The 19451-nt window shown below is 41.6% G+C and overlaps 1 protein-coding gene across 1 annotated transcript in view; it reads right to left on the bottom strand.

Annotated features, from left to right (window-relative positions):
- Window positions 1-1639: 1639 nt before the first annotated feature.
- ZBTB49 (zinc finger and BTB domain containing 49) overlaps window positions 1640-19451 on the bottom strand; it is an 84613-nt gene continuing 66801 nt past the window's right edge. The window contains exons 6-8 of the mRNA XM_077477791.1: window positions 8126-8208; window positions 7874-8035; window positions 1640-2392 (exon numbers count right to left, since the gene is read on the bottom strand). Coding sequence (XP_077333917.1) covers window positions 1746-2392; window positions 7874-8035; window positions 8126-8208 — 892 coding nt within the window. The 3' untranslated portion in view covers window positions 1640-1745. The remainder of the gene's footprint in view (window positions 2393-7873; window positions 8036-8125; window positions 8209-19451) is intronic.

The following is a 19451-nucleotide window of genomic DNA, read 5'->3' as shown; positions in this document are numbered from 1 at the left end:
CACCTAAGCTGTGGATCTCTGCAGCTCCTCCAGAGTTACCATGGGCTTCTTGGCTGCTTCTCTGATTAATGCTCTCCTTGCCCGGCCTGTCAGTTTAGGTGGACGTCCATGTCTTGGTAGGTTTGCAGTTGTGCCATACTCTTTCCATTTTCAGATGATGGATTGAATAGTGCTCCGTGAGATGTTTAAAGCTTGGGATATTTTTTTTATAACCCAACCCTACTTTAAACTTCTCCACAACTTTATCCCTGACCTGTCTGGTGTGTTTATTTGTTCACAAAGGTTCTCTAACAAATCTCTGAGGGCTTCACAGAACAGCTGTATTTATACTAAGATTAAATTACACACAGGTGGGCTCTATTTATTAAATAGGTAACTTCTGAAGGCAATTGGTTCCACTAGATTTTAGTTAGGGGTATCAGAGTAAAGGGGGCGGAATACAAATGCACGCCACACTTTTCACATATTTATTTGTACAAAAATTTGAAAACCATTTTCCTTGCACTTAACAATCATGCGCCACTTTTTGTTGATCTATCACATAAAATCTCAATACAATACATTTACGTTTTTGGTTCTAACACAACAAAATGTGGAAAATGCAAAGGGGTATGAATTCTTTTTCAAGGCACTGTATGTGAACCTTTTTATGTGCCAACGGATATGTAATTCACATTCCTATTGCAGTGCTGGATATCCTGCCCAAACTAAACCCCAATATAGAGCTAGCAACTGCTCCATGCATTGTCATTTTTCCACCCTCACTATGTAGCTTAACCATAATTGCCTCAACATCAGCCTTTCCACCCCTAATTCCTAAAATATGTTAGACTGCCCTGTTTTTGCACATCCACTTACAGGGATTAGCCAGTGCAACTTGCAGTTATTGGTTCAGAGTGCTGGCATGCCTACTCTCAGCCTACCTATTTTTGTACTGGAAATTCTTTGCATATCCTTCCCCTTTCTTCCTGGTTTAAATTCTGGTCAGGACACTATCTGCATGGAGTTTGTATGTTCTCCTACTGCTTGCATGAAGGTACTCTGGTTTCCTTCCACCACACTCCAAAGACATGATGTTATGTTCCTCTCTAAAATAGCCCTAGTAGGTGTATGTACAGTATGCACGCGATATAGGGACCTTAGAGTACAGTAAGTTCCTTGATGGTAGGGGTTAATTTGAATGTAAAGTACTGGGTAAATCGCTGGTGCTATATAAATATACATGTCATTCATACATTATATGTGAATGCTCACTTCAATTATCCAATCATAAACATAAGAAATAAGAAAACAGCAATTTCCTTTTGACAATTGGATATCTGAAGTGAATGTTCACACATTTCATTGTTTGAGGGTTCTCAAATCCTTGAATAAATCAGCCCCTTGCCTTATCATGGGGGAACAATAGCGACTGGTTGGAAATATCTACTTTGTATAAATTATTATTCCCCTGAGATCAGCTGGTCAGAGGTCACATTCAGCTTACATTCACACAACTGTGCCCTGAATTACACAGCAATTGCATCTTTATTGCATATTTATGGATCTCCTAAGCCAATTGTTTATTTGACCATAAAGGAGCCCTTTGATAACAAAAAGTGTGTTGGATCATGTTTGTTGTATCAGAAAACTCCAGAAATACATATTTTAGATTTATTAAATTAAAAAAATAATGCATTTAGTACCCTGATTAATAATACTTTGTTTTTAGGAGTTTTTGGATCCACTCTAGAGACTTGCACTAGTTACGGTTCCATGTCAGTTTCATTTTGAAGTGTCTTCATAGCAAGACCCCAGAGAGACATACTGGTGAAGAAAGGGCCATCAGAGCTTCTGTATCCATTGGATGGGGCTCGGTTATTTAGTGACTCATGGCAGTTATTCTCTATAGTCACTAATGAGGAACGTATCATAGATATATCAGAGGGTAGACTGTCCTCTGACACCTCTACCTCAGTGAATGTATAGGCCTCGCCTGTGTCTGCCAAGTGAGACTTTGTGGCTTTTGTACGCTCTGAGATATTCTTGTCCTGTCCAGTATCTTGCTGAATCATGCTTTGTAATTTGCAGTAGGCGTTTGCTGTACTTCCCTCATAGTCACTACTTGTGTTCTCCACTGAATGCCCCTGTTCTTGTATAAAAGCTACAGAAATGTTCTGTGTAACGGAATCTAAATTCTGAGTTTTATCCAAGCTGGAAGATCCTGCAGAATTGTCAAACTCATCTGCTGTGACCTGATCGCCATCTCCAGCCTTGCAGTGCATTTTCTTATGACGTCTGAGGACGGCTGAGCGGGAGAAGCTTTTGCTACATACATCACAAGTATATGGCTTCTCCCCTGTATGAGATCTAACATGCCTTCGCAGGTCTCCAGAGCCACCAAACTTCTTACCTGGAAAAAGAAAGAGAAACAAAACTAAGAAGGTAAACAGACCACTCATGAATTCAAAGCCTACTAAACAAATATTGGATGTGATGTGTTATTCTGAGAGATCCAGCCATAGGACTTAAAGTGGACCTGTGCTTTGTCCATTTAGGGCAAAACAACAGGTTAACTTTAATGGCGGCCTCACCAGCTCCTTATATTTCCTTTTTTCCATACCCCCACTATGTTCAGCTGCCAGAAACAAAAAGAGGAAGCCTTGCATAAGCTCAAGGTAGCGACTTAGAGCATGCACAAGGGTAAGGACACTCTTACTGCCCCACGCAATAGTGCTGAGGAAATATGCTAGCCCCAGCACTGTCACATAGGAAGAAGGGGAACTAAAGTCCCAGGGACTTGTCTTTCTAGCTGTCAAAGAGAGGGACGGGGTGAGAAAGGAAGGTAAGTATAAACAGCTAGTGAGACCACCATTAAGATGAGCCAATTTCTTTGCCTTACTTGTTCACCCTGAGGCCGCCTAGCATTCAAATATCCCACCTCACATTGTACCTGTATACCTAAGTACATAAATTAAATATAAGCAAGCAGCTAAATACACAGTTGAAAAATATATACTGTATGTGGATGGTACCTACCTGCCAAATACATGGATAATAATTCTGATCAGCCAGTTTTCTAATCCAGGTCCTGACAATATCAGTTTTTAAACAGCAGTCAAAGCCATACAGCTTAGTCAAGCCTCTGAGCTCCATTTATTAGATCCACAGCACTGTACAAGGCAGAAAAGCCTTATACACAATAATGCCTAGTACACATGCTGAGAAAATCGGATGAAAAATACCAATAATCTGATCGCTAGTACACAGCTTTTGAGAGCCGATCGTGACAGTTCATGCGAAAATATCCAACTGGGACAACCATGACATTTTTTGTCGTGTGATACCAGAACAAATGATGATTGTGTAATTATACGGTATTTGTAAAAACAAAATCGCGTGACCATGCTCGGAAATGAAAGAATACATTACAATACAATACATCACTTCCAAAGTTGTATTCTGTCGTACGAGAGTTTTCATACCTTTAGTAAACTATTGGGTTTCGATATAAGACTAGTATGTAAAAAAATTAAAAATGGACGATCATTCGTCCGATACTCTTATGTGTACGAGGCTTTAGAGTGCCATCTCTTCCCCTCTTAGTCTGGATGCTAATTTACATGGGATTACAAGATTAGAAAGGTTGAGATACATTTCTAAATTTATTGTGTTGAAGAATTTATAGTTAGATTAAATGTAATAATTTTTTCCTTTCAGCCCCACATCCATTCACTCCAAAGCTTGTTGCCTTAACCTCTGCAAAGTCTCCAAAATACGCCCCTTCCTAACCAATGACACCACGAAGCTAATTCACTCCCTGGTCATTTGCCATCTGGACTACTGCAACCCCTTCCTCACTGGCTTACCCCTACATAGGCGATCCCCTATTCAGTCCATCATGAATGCTGCTGCTAGACTCATCCACCTTACAACCAACTCAGCGTCTGCTACCCCTCTCTACCCAGTGCCATCTTAAGAGCATTATAGGCCCCCGGGCAATACAGTGCACTGGGGTCCTGTCTACACAATCACGCACGAGAATAAAAATGCAAATTATCAATAAGGCTATATTTATTGGTACTTCCAACAAAATCAATGTTTAAACATTAACACAACTTTTGGACAATATAATACGAGCTCTGCTCTAAAGGTTATTTTCACCAACACGTAATAAAGTTGTTTTTTTCTCACCTTTCTTAGACCGCGTACACACGGGCGGATTGTCTGTCCAACTTAGTCCGCTGAACCGTGTTTCAGCGGACAATCCGCTCGTGTGTGGGCTTCAGCGGACTTTTTCAGCGGACTGTCTGACGAACAAAGTCTTACGGAATTTCCGTAAGACAGTCCGTTCAAACTTGGTTTTGTCCGTCCAAACTTGATTTCAGCGGACAGTCCGCTCGTGTGTAGGCAAGTTGGACGGACTAAGTATGGCGCATGCTCAGAAAGGATTTACACGGCCGAAGGTTGCATTGCAGTGTATAGGACGTCGTTTTTCTAGTCCCGTCGTACGTGCTGTACACGTCATCACGCACGCTTTCAGCGGACTGTCTGCTCATCGTGTGTGGTCAAGTCCGTTCATGCAAATTTTGAACGGACTGTCTGTCGGATTGTCTGACGAACTTAGTTGGGCAGACAATCCGCCCGTGTGTACGCGGCCTAACTCTTCATCGAACTAGAGGCAACTCTAAGATTGATATATAAGTATATAAGGGGGACACATAAGATATTACAGTCAAAACTTGGGGGGGGGGGGGGCCCGGGCACTAATAACTTTCACCACTAAATCATACAACTAAAAAAAACTAAATAAATATATATAAATGTGCACACTAACACTCTGGTGTTGTCTGGTGGACATTAATGCTGGCGTGGGTAATCCTGGTGCTGGGGAGTATTAATGTTGGCGTGGGTATTGCTGGTAGGTACAGTGTAGACACCCTACAATACAGACCCCCCCTACAGTGCAGACCCCCCACAGCGCAGACCCCCCCTACAGTACAGACCCCCCCTACAGTGCAGACACCACCTACAATACAGACCCCCTCTACAATACAGACCCCCCTATAGTGCAGGCCCCCCTACAGTGCAGATCCCCCTACAGTGCAGACCCCCTCCCCTACAGTACAGACCCTCTCTACAGTGCAGACCTCCCTACAATACAGTTTAGACTCCCCTTCCAGTACAGACCCCCCATACAGTGCAGACCCCCCCTACAATACAGACCCCCCCTTCAGACCCATAATGTACCTCAGTCCTCAGATGATCACGTGGGACATGCGCAGCACTGGTCGGGTCCCCTCCACATGTGTAAATATAAAGGAGGAGGGGGAGGCGGCTTCACCTCTGCTCAGCTGTGTGAGACAGCCGAACCGAGACTGATCGTGGCCACGAGTGAAGGGGATCATTGCGGCCACTGCAGCTCGCCTCAGGCTCTCTGTGTGCCTGTCACTACCCGCTATCTCCGCTAGTCCGTGCTGCTGCCTTAAGCCGCCCGCTATCTCCGTTAGTCTGCTTCAGTCATGGAGGGGGCCGTTGGACTGACACCCCCCCAGTGTGGGGCACCCAGGGCGGCCCGGATATCTGAATGATGCTTGGCTGGGGTTGCTGGGCAAGTGGGCCCCCCCAGGCAACTGCCCAGTGTGCCCATGCAAAAAGATGGCCCTGTCTCTACTAATCCCTTCATTGGCTGACACTCCCCCAAATATTCACTTGCCGGCCGCCCACTGTCAAATGATGGCTGGGCGGCACTGCTCTCGTTGTGGGTGGACGTCATATGACGTCCCTCCAGAATGATTGCTCTTGCGTGCCCTAGACTACCAGGGAAATGCCAATCAGTGCCCAGGCAGCTGACAATCAATGCCCACCCCCAATGCCTGCCAGTTCAGTGTCATCAGTGATGCCTATCAATGCCACCCATAAGTACCCATAAGTTCAGCCTTTCAGTGCTCATCAGTGTCACCTATCAGTGCCCACCAGTGCCATCTCATTGGTGCCCCCTTATCAGTGCCCGTCAGTGCTGCCTTATCAATGCTCATCAGTGAAGGAGAAGACTTACTTATTTACAAAATTTTATAATAGAAACAAAAGAAAAACGTATTTTTTCAAAGTTTTAGGTCTTTTTTTATTTGTTTGGCAAAAAATTTAAAACGCAGAGGTGATCAAATACCACCAAAAGAAAGCTCTATTTTGGGAACAAAATGACAAAAATTCTGTTTGGGTACAGTGTAGAATGACTGTACAATTGTCATTTAAACAGCGACAGCGCTGAAAGATGAAAATTGGCTTGGGCAGGAAGGGGGTATAAGTGCCATGTACTGAAGTAGTTAAATTCAAGATACTAACAAAAACTTACAAAGCCATTCACAACTCGACCCCCAGCTACATCACTAACCTAGTCTCAAAATACCAACTTACTCGTTCTCTTCGTTCCTCCCAAGACCTCCGGCTCTTTAGCTCCCTTGTCACTTCACCCCACGCTTGCCTCCAGGACTTCTCCAGAGCCTGTCCCATCCTCTGAAACCTCTAACCCAATCTGTCCGACTATCTCCTACTCTATTCACTTCTAGAATGATCCCTGAAAACTCAATCTCTTCAGAGAGGTCTATCTGGCCCCCACCTAACAACTGAACAGTTATTTTGTCCATCAGCAAACCCCCCCCACAGTTATTACCTTTTTGTATCTATTGACCCTCCCTTAGATTGTAAGCTCTAATGAACTGGGCCCTCTGATTCCTACTGTATCAAACTGTATTGTAATTTTACTGTCTGCCCTTATGTTGTAAAGCGCTGCGTAAACTGTTTGCGCTATATAAATCCTGTATAATCATATAGTGGCTTTCCATATGTTTTTTTAGGGGTCTGGTATGGATTTGAGGGGGGAGGGGCAAGATGTTTTTTTTTTTTTTGCTGTGGGGTTTGCTTAAAATCCATACCAGACCCGAAGGGCCATGTATGGATTGGGGAGGGGGGGGGACCCCACGCTGTTTTTTTTTATGTTTACATAAACACAACACAAGCGAGGAGGGAGAGAAATAGAAAAAAACTGCCAAAATCATGTTTAACATATATTAATCAAGAAATAAAATATCACCAAAGCGTTACCTTGATCTAAATAAAAGGGTGGATAGCCGATTAATTAGAGGTACCCACAGCTGTGTGTACCGTCACACCTTAACACAATACTCAAAGTGTGGTCCCCCAAGACAAAAGCAGCATATAAAGAAGAGGATTATAGATCCATAAGGATATATCTTATACGAGGACACCAGCGGTATTTTTGAAAAATGCACAGCTTTATTAGAAAAAAACAATAATCAATTGTAAAAAACTGTTCAAAAAGGATGACATGTGTGATTCAAAAGCATTCCTATACAAGTCAATGAGCTTGTAATTCGCACCTGAACCGCACCGCAGTGCACAGAAATATGTGAACAGCTACAATAGAAACCAAGGTTGTTTCACATGCCATTGGAATTGAATGCGGTTCAAAACGCATCCAATTCAAATGTATGTGAACTGGGGCTGAAGAATTTGCTTCATTGAGTTTGTATGATTTGGAGGGACTCCTCGAACCGTTTTGTCTCCTCCAACAATCTAATAAAATACTGGAAGGTTATATGGCTCCCATCCAACTCACCTTAAAGTGTGTGTTTGTGTGCATATAAATGTCATAAGATCCTTAGACTGTAAGCTCCTTTAGTAGCAGGACAATGTGTGAACAGCTCTATGTATGCTGCTAAGGACTATTTGTATAAAAACACATGGTTCCTGACTTTTGGATCTTACGGTGTGCTCTGCTATATACATCATATTAGTCCTTCCCTCAGGTAGTATAAGTGAAGCTTTGAATTTTCCATAAGGTCTATGTTGGAGGACATGGATGGACACTCACCACATGTCATACAGCTGTAAGGTCGCTCTCCTGTGTGGCGAATTCTGTGCTTTATGAGCTTGCGATACATGTTGAACGATTTCCCACAGTCGTCACACGTGTAAAGTTTGTCTGTGGCGTGAGTCTTCTCATGTTCCTTCAAGTTGCTGATATTACTAAAACCTAGCAAAGTGATGAGGAAAGCAGGTGACTCTACTTTATTGTGAACAGAGAACAAGTCCACCGGCACTCATGTGTAAGCAGTAATATTACCTCTCCCACAGATATCACACAAGTGTGGTTTTTCTCCCGTGTGGATGACAATGTGGCGCTGCACATCACCAGAGACCGCAAACCTAGATAGATAGAAAACCATCATGTAAGTAATCTGTCAATATAATGATTAGACATCTTTTCATTAAAACTTGAAGTACTAAAAGCACCAAAAGGGAATGTATAGAGGTTAAGTATACATTATTGTTTTGTATTCAAATTATGAATAAAAATGCAATTAAACATTAAAATAAAATAATTGTATATTTTTGTCAGGTTAATATAAAATATTCATACTTTGTAATTTCATTTGCAGCTAACAGGTCTGAGTACCCTTTACATATTTAAGGGTCCATACTTACAGTGAGGGGAAAAAAATATTTGATCCCCTGCTGATTTTGTACATTTGCCCACTGACAAAGTAATGATCAATCTATCATTTTAATGGTAGGTTTATTTTAACACAGAGACAGAATAACAACAAAAATAATCAGAAAAACACATGTCAAAAAAGGAAAAAAATTATTTGTATTTTAATAAGTGAAATAAGTATTTGACTCCTTCACAAAACATGAATTAGTACCACCAGGTTTGCATACATCTCAGGACGGATTTTGTCCCACTCCTCTTTGCAGATCCTCTCCAAATCATTAAGGTTTTGAGGCTGACATTTGGTAAACCTTCAGCTCCCCCCACATATTTTCTATGGGATTAAGGTGTGGAGACTGGCTAGGCCACTCCAGGACCTTAAGGTGTTTCTTCTTGAGCCACTCCTTTGTTGCCTTCATTGTCATGCTGGAATACTCATCCACGACCCATTTTCAGTGCCCTAGCTGAGAGAAGGAGGTTCTCACAAAAGATTTGACGGTGTATGGCCCTGTCCATCATCCCTTTGATGAAGTGAAGTTGTCATATCCCCTTAGTAGAAAAACACCCCCAAAGCATAATGTTTCCACAATGTTTGACGGTGGGGATGGTGGGTGTTCTTGGAGTCATAGGCAGCATTCCTCCTCCTCCAAACATGGCGAGTTGAGTTGATCCCAACAAGCTTGATTTTGGTCTCATCTGACCACAACACTTTCACCCAGTTCTCCTGTAAACATTAGTTTTCTTTGTGTCATGAGCAGAGCAGAATACAACGTTACATTGAGTTCCAAAGCGGTACAACATGGTTGCTTAATATCGCACTGCTTTGTTCAGTTCCTCATGTAACTGCACAGAAGTGTATTTCACTGCACTAATGTGCATTTATATGAATAAAGTAGCACACTGTACACTTCAAATAAAGTTTATTTAAAAAAAGGGTTATGGGTGATGCGATAAAACACGCATTATATCACCCCCTTCCTCGCTGATTTGCAGCCCAAATCGCTGTTTTGCAGAAAAGCAATATAATGAGTAAATCACAAACACAGATGAGTGGAACTTGTGTCTCTAAGGATTTCCAAGCAACTAATTTTATGGTAATCCTGATTCTTTCTTGTTCATTAAAGGACATAAATCAGAGACAACTAAGACATCCAAAAGCAGTCCAACTGAGGCATTGGGCAACAAAAACAAGACACTAACAAGCCTACGTTAAAACTAGGGGCACTCTGCAGCTCCAGGAGCTGCTCGAAGGACCTTATGCCCAAACCTTGCCTCAGCTGAGGCCTGAACATCCACCTGATAAAACTTAGAAAACGTACGAACAGAAGACCAAAGGGCAGCCTTACAATTGTTGGAAGCAGGTGCCTGATGCTGAAAAGCCCAACAAGCATTTACAGACTTACTAGAGTGCACCTTGATAGGAAAAGGTGGTATCTCGTCTTTTAGCCTATAAGCTTAAATGAGGATCTGTCTGAGGCACAGAGGGTTGAAGGAGAGAGTTCTCCTTTAAGGGGAGAATAAGGAAGGACAGAGAATTAGTCTTTCTAATGGAAGTAGTAACTGTAAAATAGACACACATAGCACAAGCCACATCCAAGCGATGAAGGGAAAACTCTTTAGGATGTGCTGAGGCTTGACAGAGAGACTGAAGTAAAATGTCTCAGTTTAGGTGAACAGCAGAGAAACTTTCTTAGGAAGAAAGGAGGCTCTAGGACTCAAGATAAGCTTGTTTTTGTGCAAAATGAAAAGCGGTTCTTTACAAGTCAAGGCAGCCAGCTCAGACATATGTCTGGGTGATGTCAACATGAAAGACAACCTTATGTGTAAGAGGAAAGGGGAATAATATACCTAATAAGTACAAGAAGAAAGAACTACATTTAGATACCATGGAGTCCCTGATGTTCGTGCAGGTGTAACTTTATGAGCGTCACCCAGTACAAAAGACTTAACCCAGGAATGAGAATAATCTTTAAGTAGAACTATAGGCAAAACTTTTTTTTTTTTTTTCATTTTGGATAGAACAGGGAGGGGTTAAAGAGGAAGTAAACCCTGATGGGTTTACTTCCTGTTTGTCTCCCTGCAAAGGTAAAGCATAATGAATAATTTTGCACGCCCCACTTTTCGTTTTTTTATTAGTTAAAAAAGTTTCAAAAATCCAATAGATTTCGTTCCACTTCACAATTGTGTCCCACTTGTTGGTGATTCTTCACAAAAAATAAAAATTTTATATCTTTATGTTTGAAGCCTGAAATGTGGCAAAAGGTTGAAAAGTTCAAGGGGGCCGAATAATTTCGCAAGGCACTGTAAACAAGGCAGACTGCCATTCTGTGATGGAGGAAAATGGAACAGAAACACAGATCTCTGTTTTCCTCCAGTTACAGCATTCCCCCATAGTTAGAAAGCACTCCCTAGGGGCACACTTAACCCCTTGATCGCCTCTGATGTTAACCATTTCCCTGCCAGTGTAATTTATACAGTGACAGTGCTTTTTTTAAGCACTGATCACTGTATCGGTGTCACTGGTCCCCAAAAAGTGTCACTTAGTGTCAGATTTGTCAGCTGAAATGTTGTAGTCCCGCACAAAATCTCTGCTGCTATTACTAGCAAAAACAATAAAAAATAAATAAAAAAGTCCATAAATCTATCCCATAGTTTGTAGTGGCAATAACTTTTGCGCAAACCAATAAATATATGCTTATTGTTTTTTTTTGTTTTTGTTTTTTACCAAAAACATGTAGCAGAATACATATTGGCCTATATTGATGAAGAAATTAGATTTTTTTAATTTTCTTTATTGGGTATGTTTTATAGCAGAAAGTAAAGAAAAAATATATATTTTTTTTTTCCAAAATTTACGCTCTTTTTTTGTTTATAGTGCAAAAAATAAAAACAGCAGAGATGATCAAATACCACCAAAAGAAAGCTCTATTTGTGGGAACAAAGATCACCAATTTTATTTGGATACAGTGCTGCACGACCGGCAATCGTCAGTTAAAGCAACGCAGTGGCTTCCCGAGCTGAAGTGGTTAAACTTTCATTAGGCGTTTCTAAATGCGCACATGTGTGCTGGTTATGCTTCTTTTTTCTAATAATAAATCACCTAAATAGCTTTTTTGGAACCTCTGTGCAGCTGTCATGTGACCTTTTCCTACTTGTTCCCTGCAGGGTAAGATCAGGGGGTGGAGCTGGCAGCAAGTCTGTACTAGCTTCCCATGTCAGCACAGTGCTGACTGGCACTGTACAAGTCACATGACAAGTTAAAAAAAATAACGTTCTTAATGGCAAACAAAAATCAATAATATGGCTCAATGAAGGGTTATGAACATTATTAGAATTTATTTAAAAAGATGTGTTTTTGTTTAGTAACATGGAGGAGTACTGCTTAAATAACATTGTGCTGGAGGAAGAGAGGGGGAGGGGCTGGAATGTCTACACACTCAGAAAGATGATTTATAGTTTTGTGGGAATAGATTCAGACAAAAGCCTCATACACACGATCATACTTTAAACAAACTTCCCCATGGATTTCTATACAAAGGGCGTTGGCCGTGAACTTGTATTGCATACACACGGCAGGACTTTTTCAGCCAACTTTCACCAAATCATGTGGTTTTTCTGCTCTTTACCGCCACTCTTTATTCAACTTCTGTATTGTTGTCTGATCTTTTGCATTGGTTCTGAGCATGCATGTTTGTACTTTGGACTAAAGTTCTATGGTTTTCTGTACACACAATCGGACTTTGCTCCGTCTTTTGTTGCCGAAAAGTTTGTTTGCAGAGCGAATTTTTGTCCGATGAAAACCGAAAAAGTTTGTCCGACGGAGCGTACACACGGTCGGATGTTGCTTCAAAACAGCTCATTTGCATGTTTGTTGTCAAAAAGTCAGATCGTGTGTGGGGGCCTAAAGGAGGAAGTGAATGGCTTGGCAACGGTGATTCAATAGGATTCGATACTGCAGCAAGAACACAGACAACAATCAAGTGCAAGTAAATGACAAGTTCAACCAGGTTTACATTACTCTATATGAAACAAATGTGATAGCGATTAAGGCAATATGTACAGTATCTCACAAAAGATACATCTATTTCCCAAAGACAACCTCTGGATACGATGCTGAGCATGTGCACTCAACTTCTTTGGTTGACCATAGTGATGCCTGTTCTGAGTGGAAACTCTCCTGTTAAACTGCTGTATGGTCTTGGCCACCTTGCTGCAGCTCAGTTTCAGGGTCTTGGCCATCTCCTTTAGCCTAGGTCATCTTTATGTAGAACAACAATTATTTTTTTTCAGCTCCTCAGAGATTTCTTTGCCATGAAGTGCCACGTTGAACTTCCAGTGACTAGTATGAGAGAGTAAGAGCGATAACACCAAATTTAACACACCTGCTCTCCATTCACACCTGAAACCTTGTAACACTAACTAATCACATGACACCGGGGAGGGAAAATGGCTAATTCGACCAAATTTGGACATTTTCACTTAGGGGTGTACTCATTTTTGTTGCCAACGGTTTAGACATTAATGTCTGTGTGTTGAGTTATTTTGAGGGAACAGCAAATGTATACTGTTATACAAGCTGTACATTCACTACTTTACATTGTAGCAAAGTGTAATTTCTTCAGTGTTGTCACATGAAAAGATATAATAAAATATTTACAAAAATGTGAGGGGTGCACTCACTTCTGTGAGATACTGTATGTAATGCAATACTACATGAAAACACATTTAAATACCGTATTTATTGGCATATAACACGCACTTTTTTCCCCCTTACATTCAGGGGAAAATCGTGGGTGTGTGTTATACACCGATCCCCTGCTCATTGTATGGAAACGAGCAAGCGGAGCCGAGATACAGAAAGCCGAAGTACACTCATATTTACTCGGCTCCTCTCGCAGTCCCGCCCACCTCCACTGATTGCGAGAGGAGCGAGCGCCGCTGACACACAGAAAGCCGAATGTACTTCGGCTAGTCTCGGCTCCTCTCGCAGTCCCGCCCCTGACTGTGAGCAGAGCCGAGACTAGCCAAAGTACACTCTGCTTTCTGTATGTCAGTGGCGCTCGCTCCTCTCGCAATCAGTGGAGGAGGGCGGGACTGCGAGAGGAGCAGAGTAAAGCCGAAGCACGCTCGGCTTTCTGTATCCTGGCTCCGCTCGCTCCTCTCCATTGGCGCCAAATTTAAAACAGGGAAAAAGACTGGCAAGGCTGCAAAGGCACTGGGCAAAGCTGCAAAGGTACTCGGCAAGGCAGCAGATGGATACTGGGCAAGGCTAAAATGATAGACAAGGCTGCAGATGGACACTGACAAGGCTGCATTGATGGGTATTTTAATGTAAGTTTTTTTCCTTAAACTTCCCTCCTAAAAGTTTTTTTGCCTTAAAAGTCCCTCCTAAACTTGGGGTGCGTGTCATACGCCAATAAATACGGTAACTTTTGGGTTTAATGACACTTTAATTCCCATGCTTTTGGTGAGTAAATGCTCTATCTTGGAGAAGTGACTGATTCTAAGATAAGGCCAAGTCATATGACTGATGCCACAGCTTCTATATGAATGCCAAGACCTCTAAACTCTTCACTGGTCTTGTGACCTAGCACAGTCCCAGACCTGAATTATGCAATTTTTCTGTTTTATTTTTCAGTTTTACTTACTTTATTTAATAGGAATTATTTTTTACCTATTGGCCCACTCTAAATCTTTTGGGTACATTTTGTAAATTATACCTTTTAAACCAGTAATGAGTAGGATATCTAAACAGTCTGTCATTTAATTATGCTAAGCCCTCCTGTCATTTAACTGGGTTATATCACAGACTTCCACGGACAGACTGTCTACCTTGGGGCCAACTTCTGTAGCATGGAGCTTCCAGGAACAGATGAGCTGCACCTGGCACAGCGGTTGGCCACAGCATGAAATCCCAAGGAATATTGAGGGCAGTTGACGAGGGGGAGGGAAAACCTTTGAACAACAGCTGTGCTTTTTGCATTAAATTGAAAGGTGCCATCATAGGCATGGTGCTACAGAGATCTGGTCCATTTATTTACCTTTTTTTGGAGTTGGATAATAATGGGCCAACAGTTTAAATTTGGTCATCATATAATATATATAATATGGGCTTGCTGAGGACATTACATAGAAAACAATAGTATGCAAATCTGCATGTAAAGAACTAGGTAATAATTAGCTACCTCCTGCCTTGCCACTGCATGCATGTGGCAAGATTGAAGCATCATCATTCTCGGACAGGTTCGTCCTTCCACTTCTGGCGCTTGTGTGCAGCCTTGGGTCCTGGCACGATCGGATCAGACAAAGCGGATCACCGATTGGGGTACCAGGCACTGTCATTGGTCCTGGTACTATGTGATCACTCTAACCAATAACAGCAAACACATGAAAAATAGCTGTCATTCACAGTTGCCCCATACCATGTAATAGCTGTGACCAATCACAGCTATCACAATAGTAAAAGAACTGCATTGTGAGTGATTGCCAAATACAGTTAAATACATTTTGCTTATACAGTGATCATCACTGTATAAGCAATCATAGTGTAAAAAAATAAAAAATAACCCCCCCCCCCAGAGCAGTACAGTGTCACTATGATGACAGTATGTTAAAAAAAAAAAAAAATTTAAGTAAATATATATATAGATTTTTTAAACATTGTTACCACAGCAACTGCAGTTTCACTATGGTGACATCATACTGCTGTGATCATATACAATGGCTGGCTGCTCTGATATCACTGTATGTCAGTGCTGCCAGCTATTGTCTCTGATCACCACCACAGCAGTACAATATCACCAGACCAGTGCTACCAGTCAGTATCCCTAATCACCGCCCCATCAGTCACAGTTCTCTAATCACCGCCACGTCAGTCACAGTGTTCCTGATCACTGCCACTCCAGTCATATTGTCCCCAGTCACCTACACACTAATCATATTGTCATATAGTCGCTAATCACCGCCACACCAGTCATATAGTCTCTAACCATCACTATACCAATTATAGTGTCCCTGATCACTGTCACCCAAGTCCCACAGTGCAGACAGGACATGTTCCTGATCACATCCAAACCAGTGCAGTGTTGCACCTGTCTGCACTAACCCTGACCTGTTTATTGACCACGTTTATGCCTACTGCCTGGACCGATTGTTTTCCAGTTTGTTGCAGGTGTCTGCCTGCTCCTGAACTGACCCATCTGCACATACCACTTGCTACATTTCTGTGGGACATTAGTCCCAGCCATGTCCTACAGACAGCTGTACTCTTGGAATCACAGAAAAACTTTTGTTCTTCCTTTCTTAAGCCTTCTGTACTTGCTGGCTAGTGAGCACGATATTCCTGGGGGCAGCCATGTGCCAGTAGGATAGTCTTGTTTGGCTTATAGGAACTGGGACTGCTCCAGGGCCTACAAAAATGTAATAGGTAGTCAGGAAATAGATGTGCAATTTATGCCTTTGGAATGCCTGAAGGTGATCTTTGGATTTTGGGCCCCTCAATGTGGCCAGGCTATGAAAAAGTATCACACGTGTTGTATCGCCATACTCGGGAGTAATAGTTGAATGTGTTTTGGGGTGTAATTCTAAGTATGCTTATGATGTGTGTTAAAATATCCTATTAACAACTTAATACATTTTTTTTTTCTTTCCTCCATTCTCCGAAAAAAAGTGTTAACTTTCCAAAATAGGATTAGGAAATTGGATGTGTAATTTATAGAAGAAAAAATTTAGTAACTGCGCAGGTGATAAATAATGAGGAATCAAAAAAAGAAGCAGCTGGCAATCACAAAACAGAACATGTGCAAAAACATAAAACAACAAAAGATTGCAGCGCTAGTATCTAGTAAATAAAACTGGATAATAAATGCAGAAAAGTGTCCATATAAGTGTCCAAACACGCCTCGTGATTCCTGGAATAAAGGATAACAGAGTGCCTTTATCAGATACATAGACTCCATGCTATATGAGCCTAGCAAAGAATGAATTCACACACCCCATCAAGGATCCATCCATGGAAAGCAGACGAAGATGGCATTGCGAATCAGCATTGCTGGTTTCTCCTTTTTCTCGCATGCAAGTGATATAAAAGAGAGAGATCGCCACATAGTATACAAACTGTGGTATTTATTGAATGAATCCACAAGTCCAACAAAAATAAAAATATCCTGGGTTAAAAGATTCTGCAGATCACAAACTGGTGTCGTAAGTTGAGCATAGACTCCACCCTACTAGTTTTGTCATAATTTACACACCCGATGATGACAGTTATGACAAAACTAGTAGGGTCTTTTATACTTCATCGTAGAAGGTACACTTTGGGTGTCTCTGTTATCCTTCATTCCAGGAATCACGAGGCGTGTTTGGACACTTATATGGACACTTTTCTGGATGTGTAATTTATGACCGTTAAAGTGATTGCAAGACTTTGTTTTTTTCCTTTATTATTTTTTTTTTTTTTTAAATAACAAACATGTTATACTTACCTGCTCTGTGCAATGGTTTTGCACAGAACGGCCCCGATCCTCCTTTTCTGGGGTATAAAATAAATAAAATAGACAAGGTTGTGTGCATCTGCTTAAAAAGGCACATCACTAGTATGGATAGAGAAAAAAAATCTTCTCTCAGAAAAATTGGGACTTTTTAGGCTCAAGGAATGTGCAAAGGTCAGAAATAATAGTATTAAATATATTGTATTTATTAGTATCAAGAACGTTTTTAAAAGAAATTAACAGTAAAAAACATATATACAAAAAACATGAAAAATGTGGTCTGTGACCACAAGACAAAAAAAAAAACTAAAAACTAAATGTGAATTCAAATGTTATATGTAAACCAATCGCCAATGCGTTTCAAAGTCCTTAAAGCTCCTTCTTCAGGGTGGGTTTTAACAATCATAGAACATATGGTAATGCCTTGATGAAAACCGGTGTTTCTCCGGATCCAACTGCTAAGATGATTCACACAGCTTGTCACACTCTGCTCCTCTGAGATATGTCTGATCTCAGAGGAGCAGAGCATAGCAAGCTGTGTGGATCATCTTAGCAGCTGGATCCAGAGAAACACCGGTATAGGATTATCCTGCAATCATACTGCATACTGCTCAGGCTTTTCTAGTCCATTTTGAATAGGCTTTGAGCAAGGCTATATAGGATTGATGTTTCATAAGGGTCTTTTTAAAAGATCTAAAGGCTATCCATTAGGCTGAGGGTCTTTTCATCTTCAATAGGTGATCCCAGCGCACCCCCCTTGATTCACCCTGAAGGCTGGGGAGGCCTTTCTGTCTTTTTCCTTTGCTTCACATACTCACCACCTTTCATTGACTGACTTCCACTGTTTTTATCCCATTGCTGGCTGTGTTGAAAATTTTCATCAAGGCGTTACCATATGTACTACGATTGTTAAAACCTTCCCTGAAAAAGGAGCTTTAGGGACTCTGAAACACGTTGACGATTGGTTTACATTCAACATTTGTACTAATTTACTGTTTTTTTTGCCTAGTGGTCACAGACCACATTTTTCATGTTTTTTGTATGTATATTTTATACTGTTAATTTCTTTTAAAAACGTTTTTGATACTAATAAATACAATATATTTAAGAATATTATTTCTGACATTTGCACGTTCCTTGAGCCTAAAAAGTCCCAATTTTTTCTGAGGGGAGATTTTTTACTTCTTTCTCCATTTCTGGGGTCCCCTGGCAGCGCTCCTGGCACCTCCTCTTCTCAAGTGCTCCCACAGGGAGCCGCATTTCATGGGGGCACTCAAGCAGGTGCACTTCCGAGGGCTGCTGCTGCTGCATTCATTGACACAGACAGCAGGACTCAAGCCCGCCCCTCGTGTCACTGGATTTGACTGACAGCAGCGGGATCCAATGGCTCCTGCTACTATCAATCTATCCAAAGGAGGATCAGAGACAGTGGCTGGAGCTGCTGTGCTCCTCCCGGTCGCTGGAACGATTGGGCTTAGGTAAGAAAAATGGGGGGGTGTCTGGGGGTCTGCTACAGCACAAAAGATTCTCCACCTTAATGCATATAATGCATTAAGGTGAAAAACCTTGAGGGTTTACAGCTCCTTTACTCCAGTGCAGTAACAGCCCCCTGAGACCGCCAGTCCCCTCCACTGCTCACCGCTGCCCTCAGCCTTCTTTTTGATCCCAAGAGAACCCCGCAGTTGGTCATCTAATGGGAAATGTTCACATCATGCACCAGTGATGTGGACACTGAAATAAGGACCCATACAGGAGGTAAATAGAAGATAAGGCTCAGGGATAAAAAGGCTACAAGCAAGTAAAAGAGAGCTTTTGAACAGGCAGTTTTTTAAAGTATAGCAGTTAGTTAGGCTGGTGGGTGGGAAGCATGGCAGAAGGGATCATTTTATCCCAGAGTGGGTTTTAAATTTTCATTGAAATATCTGTTGCTAAACCTATGACCTGTTAGCCTGCTGGTCAGCCAGCCTGCTGGTCAGCCAGACTGCTGACCAACAAGGTCAGAAGAGAGCCAAGGTCATACAGTGCATCAGGAAATGGATTAAATTCTACAAATAATACCCCATAATGACAACGTGAAAGAAGTTTGTTTGAACTCTTTGCAGATTTATTTAAAAAAAAAATGAAAAAAAAAATCACATATACATAAGTATTCACAGCCTTTGCTCAATACTTTGTTGAAGCACCTTTGGCAACAATTACAGCCTCAAGTTTTTGTATGATGCTACAAGCTTGGCACACCTATTTTTGGGCAGTTTCTCCCATTCTTCTTTTCAGGACCTCTCAAGCTCCATCAGGCTGGATGGGGTGCGTCGGTGCACAGCCATTTTTAGATCTCTCCAAAAATCTTCAATTGGGTTCAGGTCTGGGCTCTGGCTCGGCCACTCAAGAACATTCACAGAGTTGTCCCATAGCCACTCCTTTTCTATCTTGGCTGTGTGCTTAGAGTCATTATCCTGCTGGAAGATGAA

This window comes from Lithobates pipiens, unplaced genomic scaffold (assembly GCF_037356315.1).
Source record: "Lithobates pipiens isolate NorthernLeopardFrog02 unplaced genomic scaffold, aLitPip1_a1.2 Scaffold_13, whole genome shotgun sequence".
NCBI lineage: Eukaryota > Metazoa > Chordata > Amphibia > Anura > Ranidae > Lithobates > Lithobates pipiens.
The sequence above is the reverse complement of the archived record's forward strand: the minus strand, read 5'-3'. Positions and strand labels throughout refer to the sequence as shown.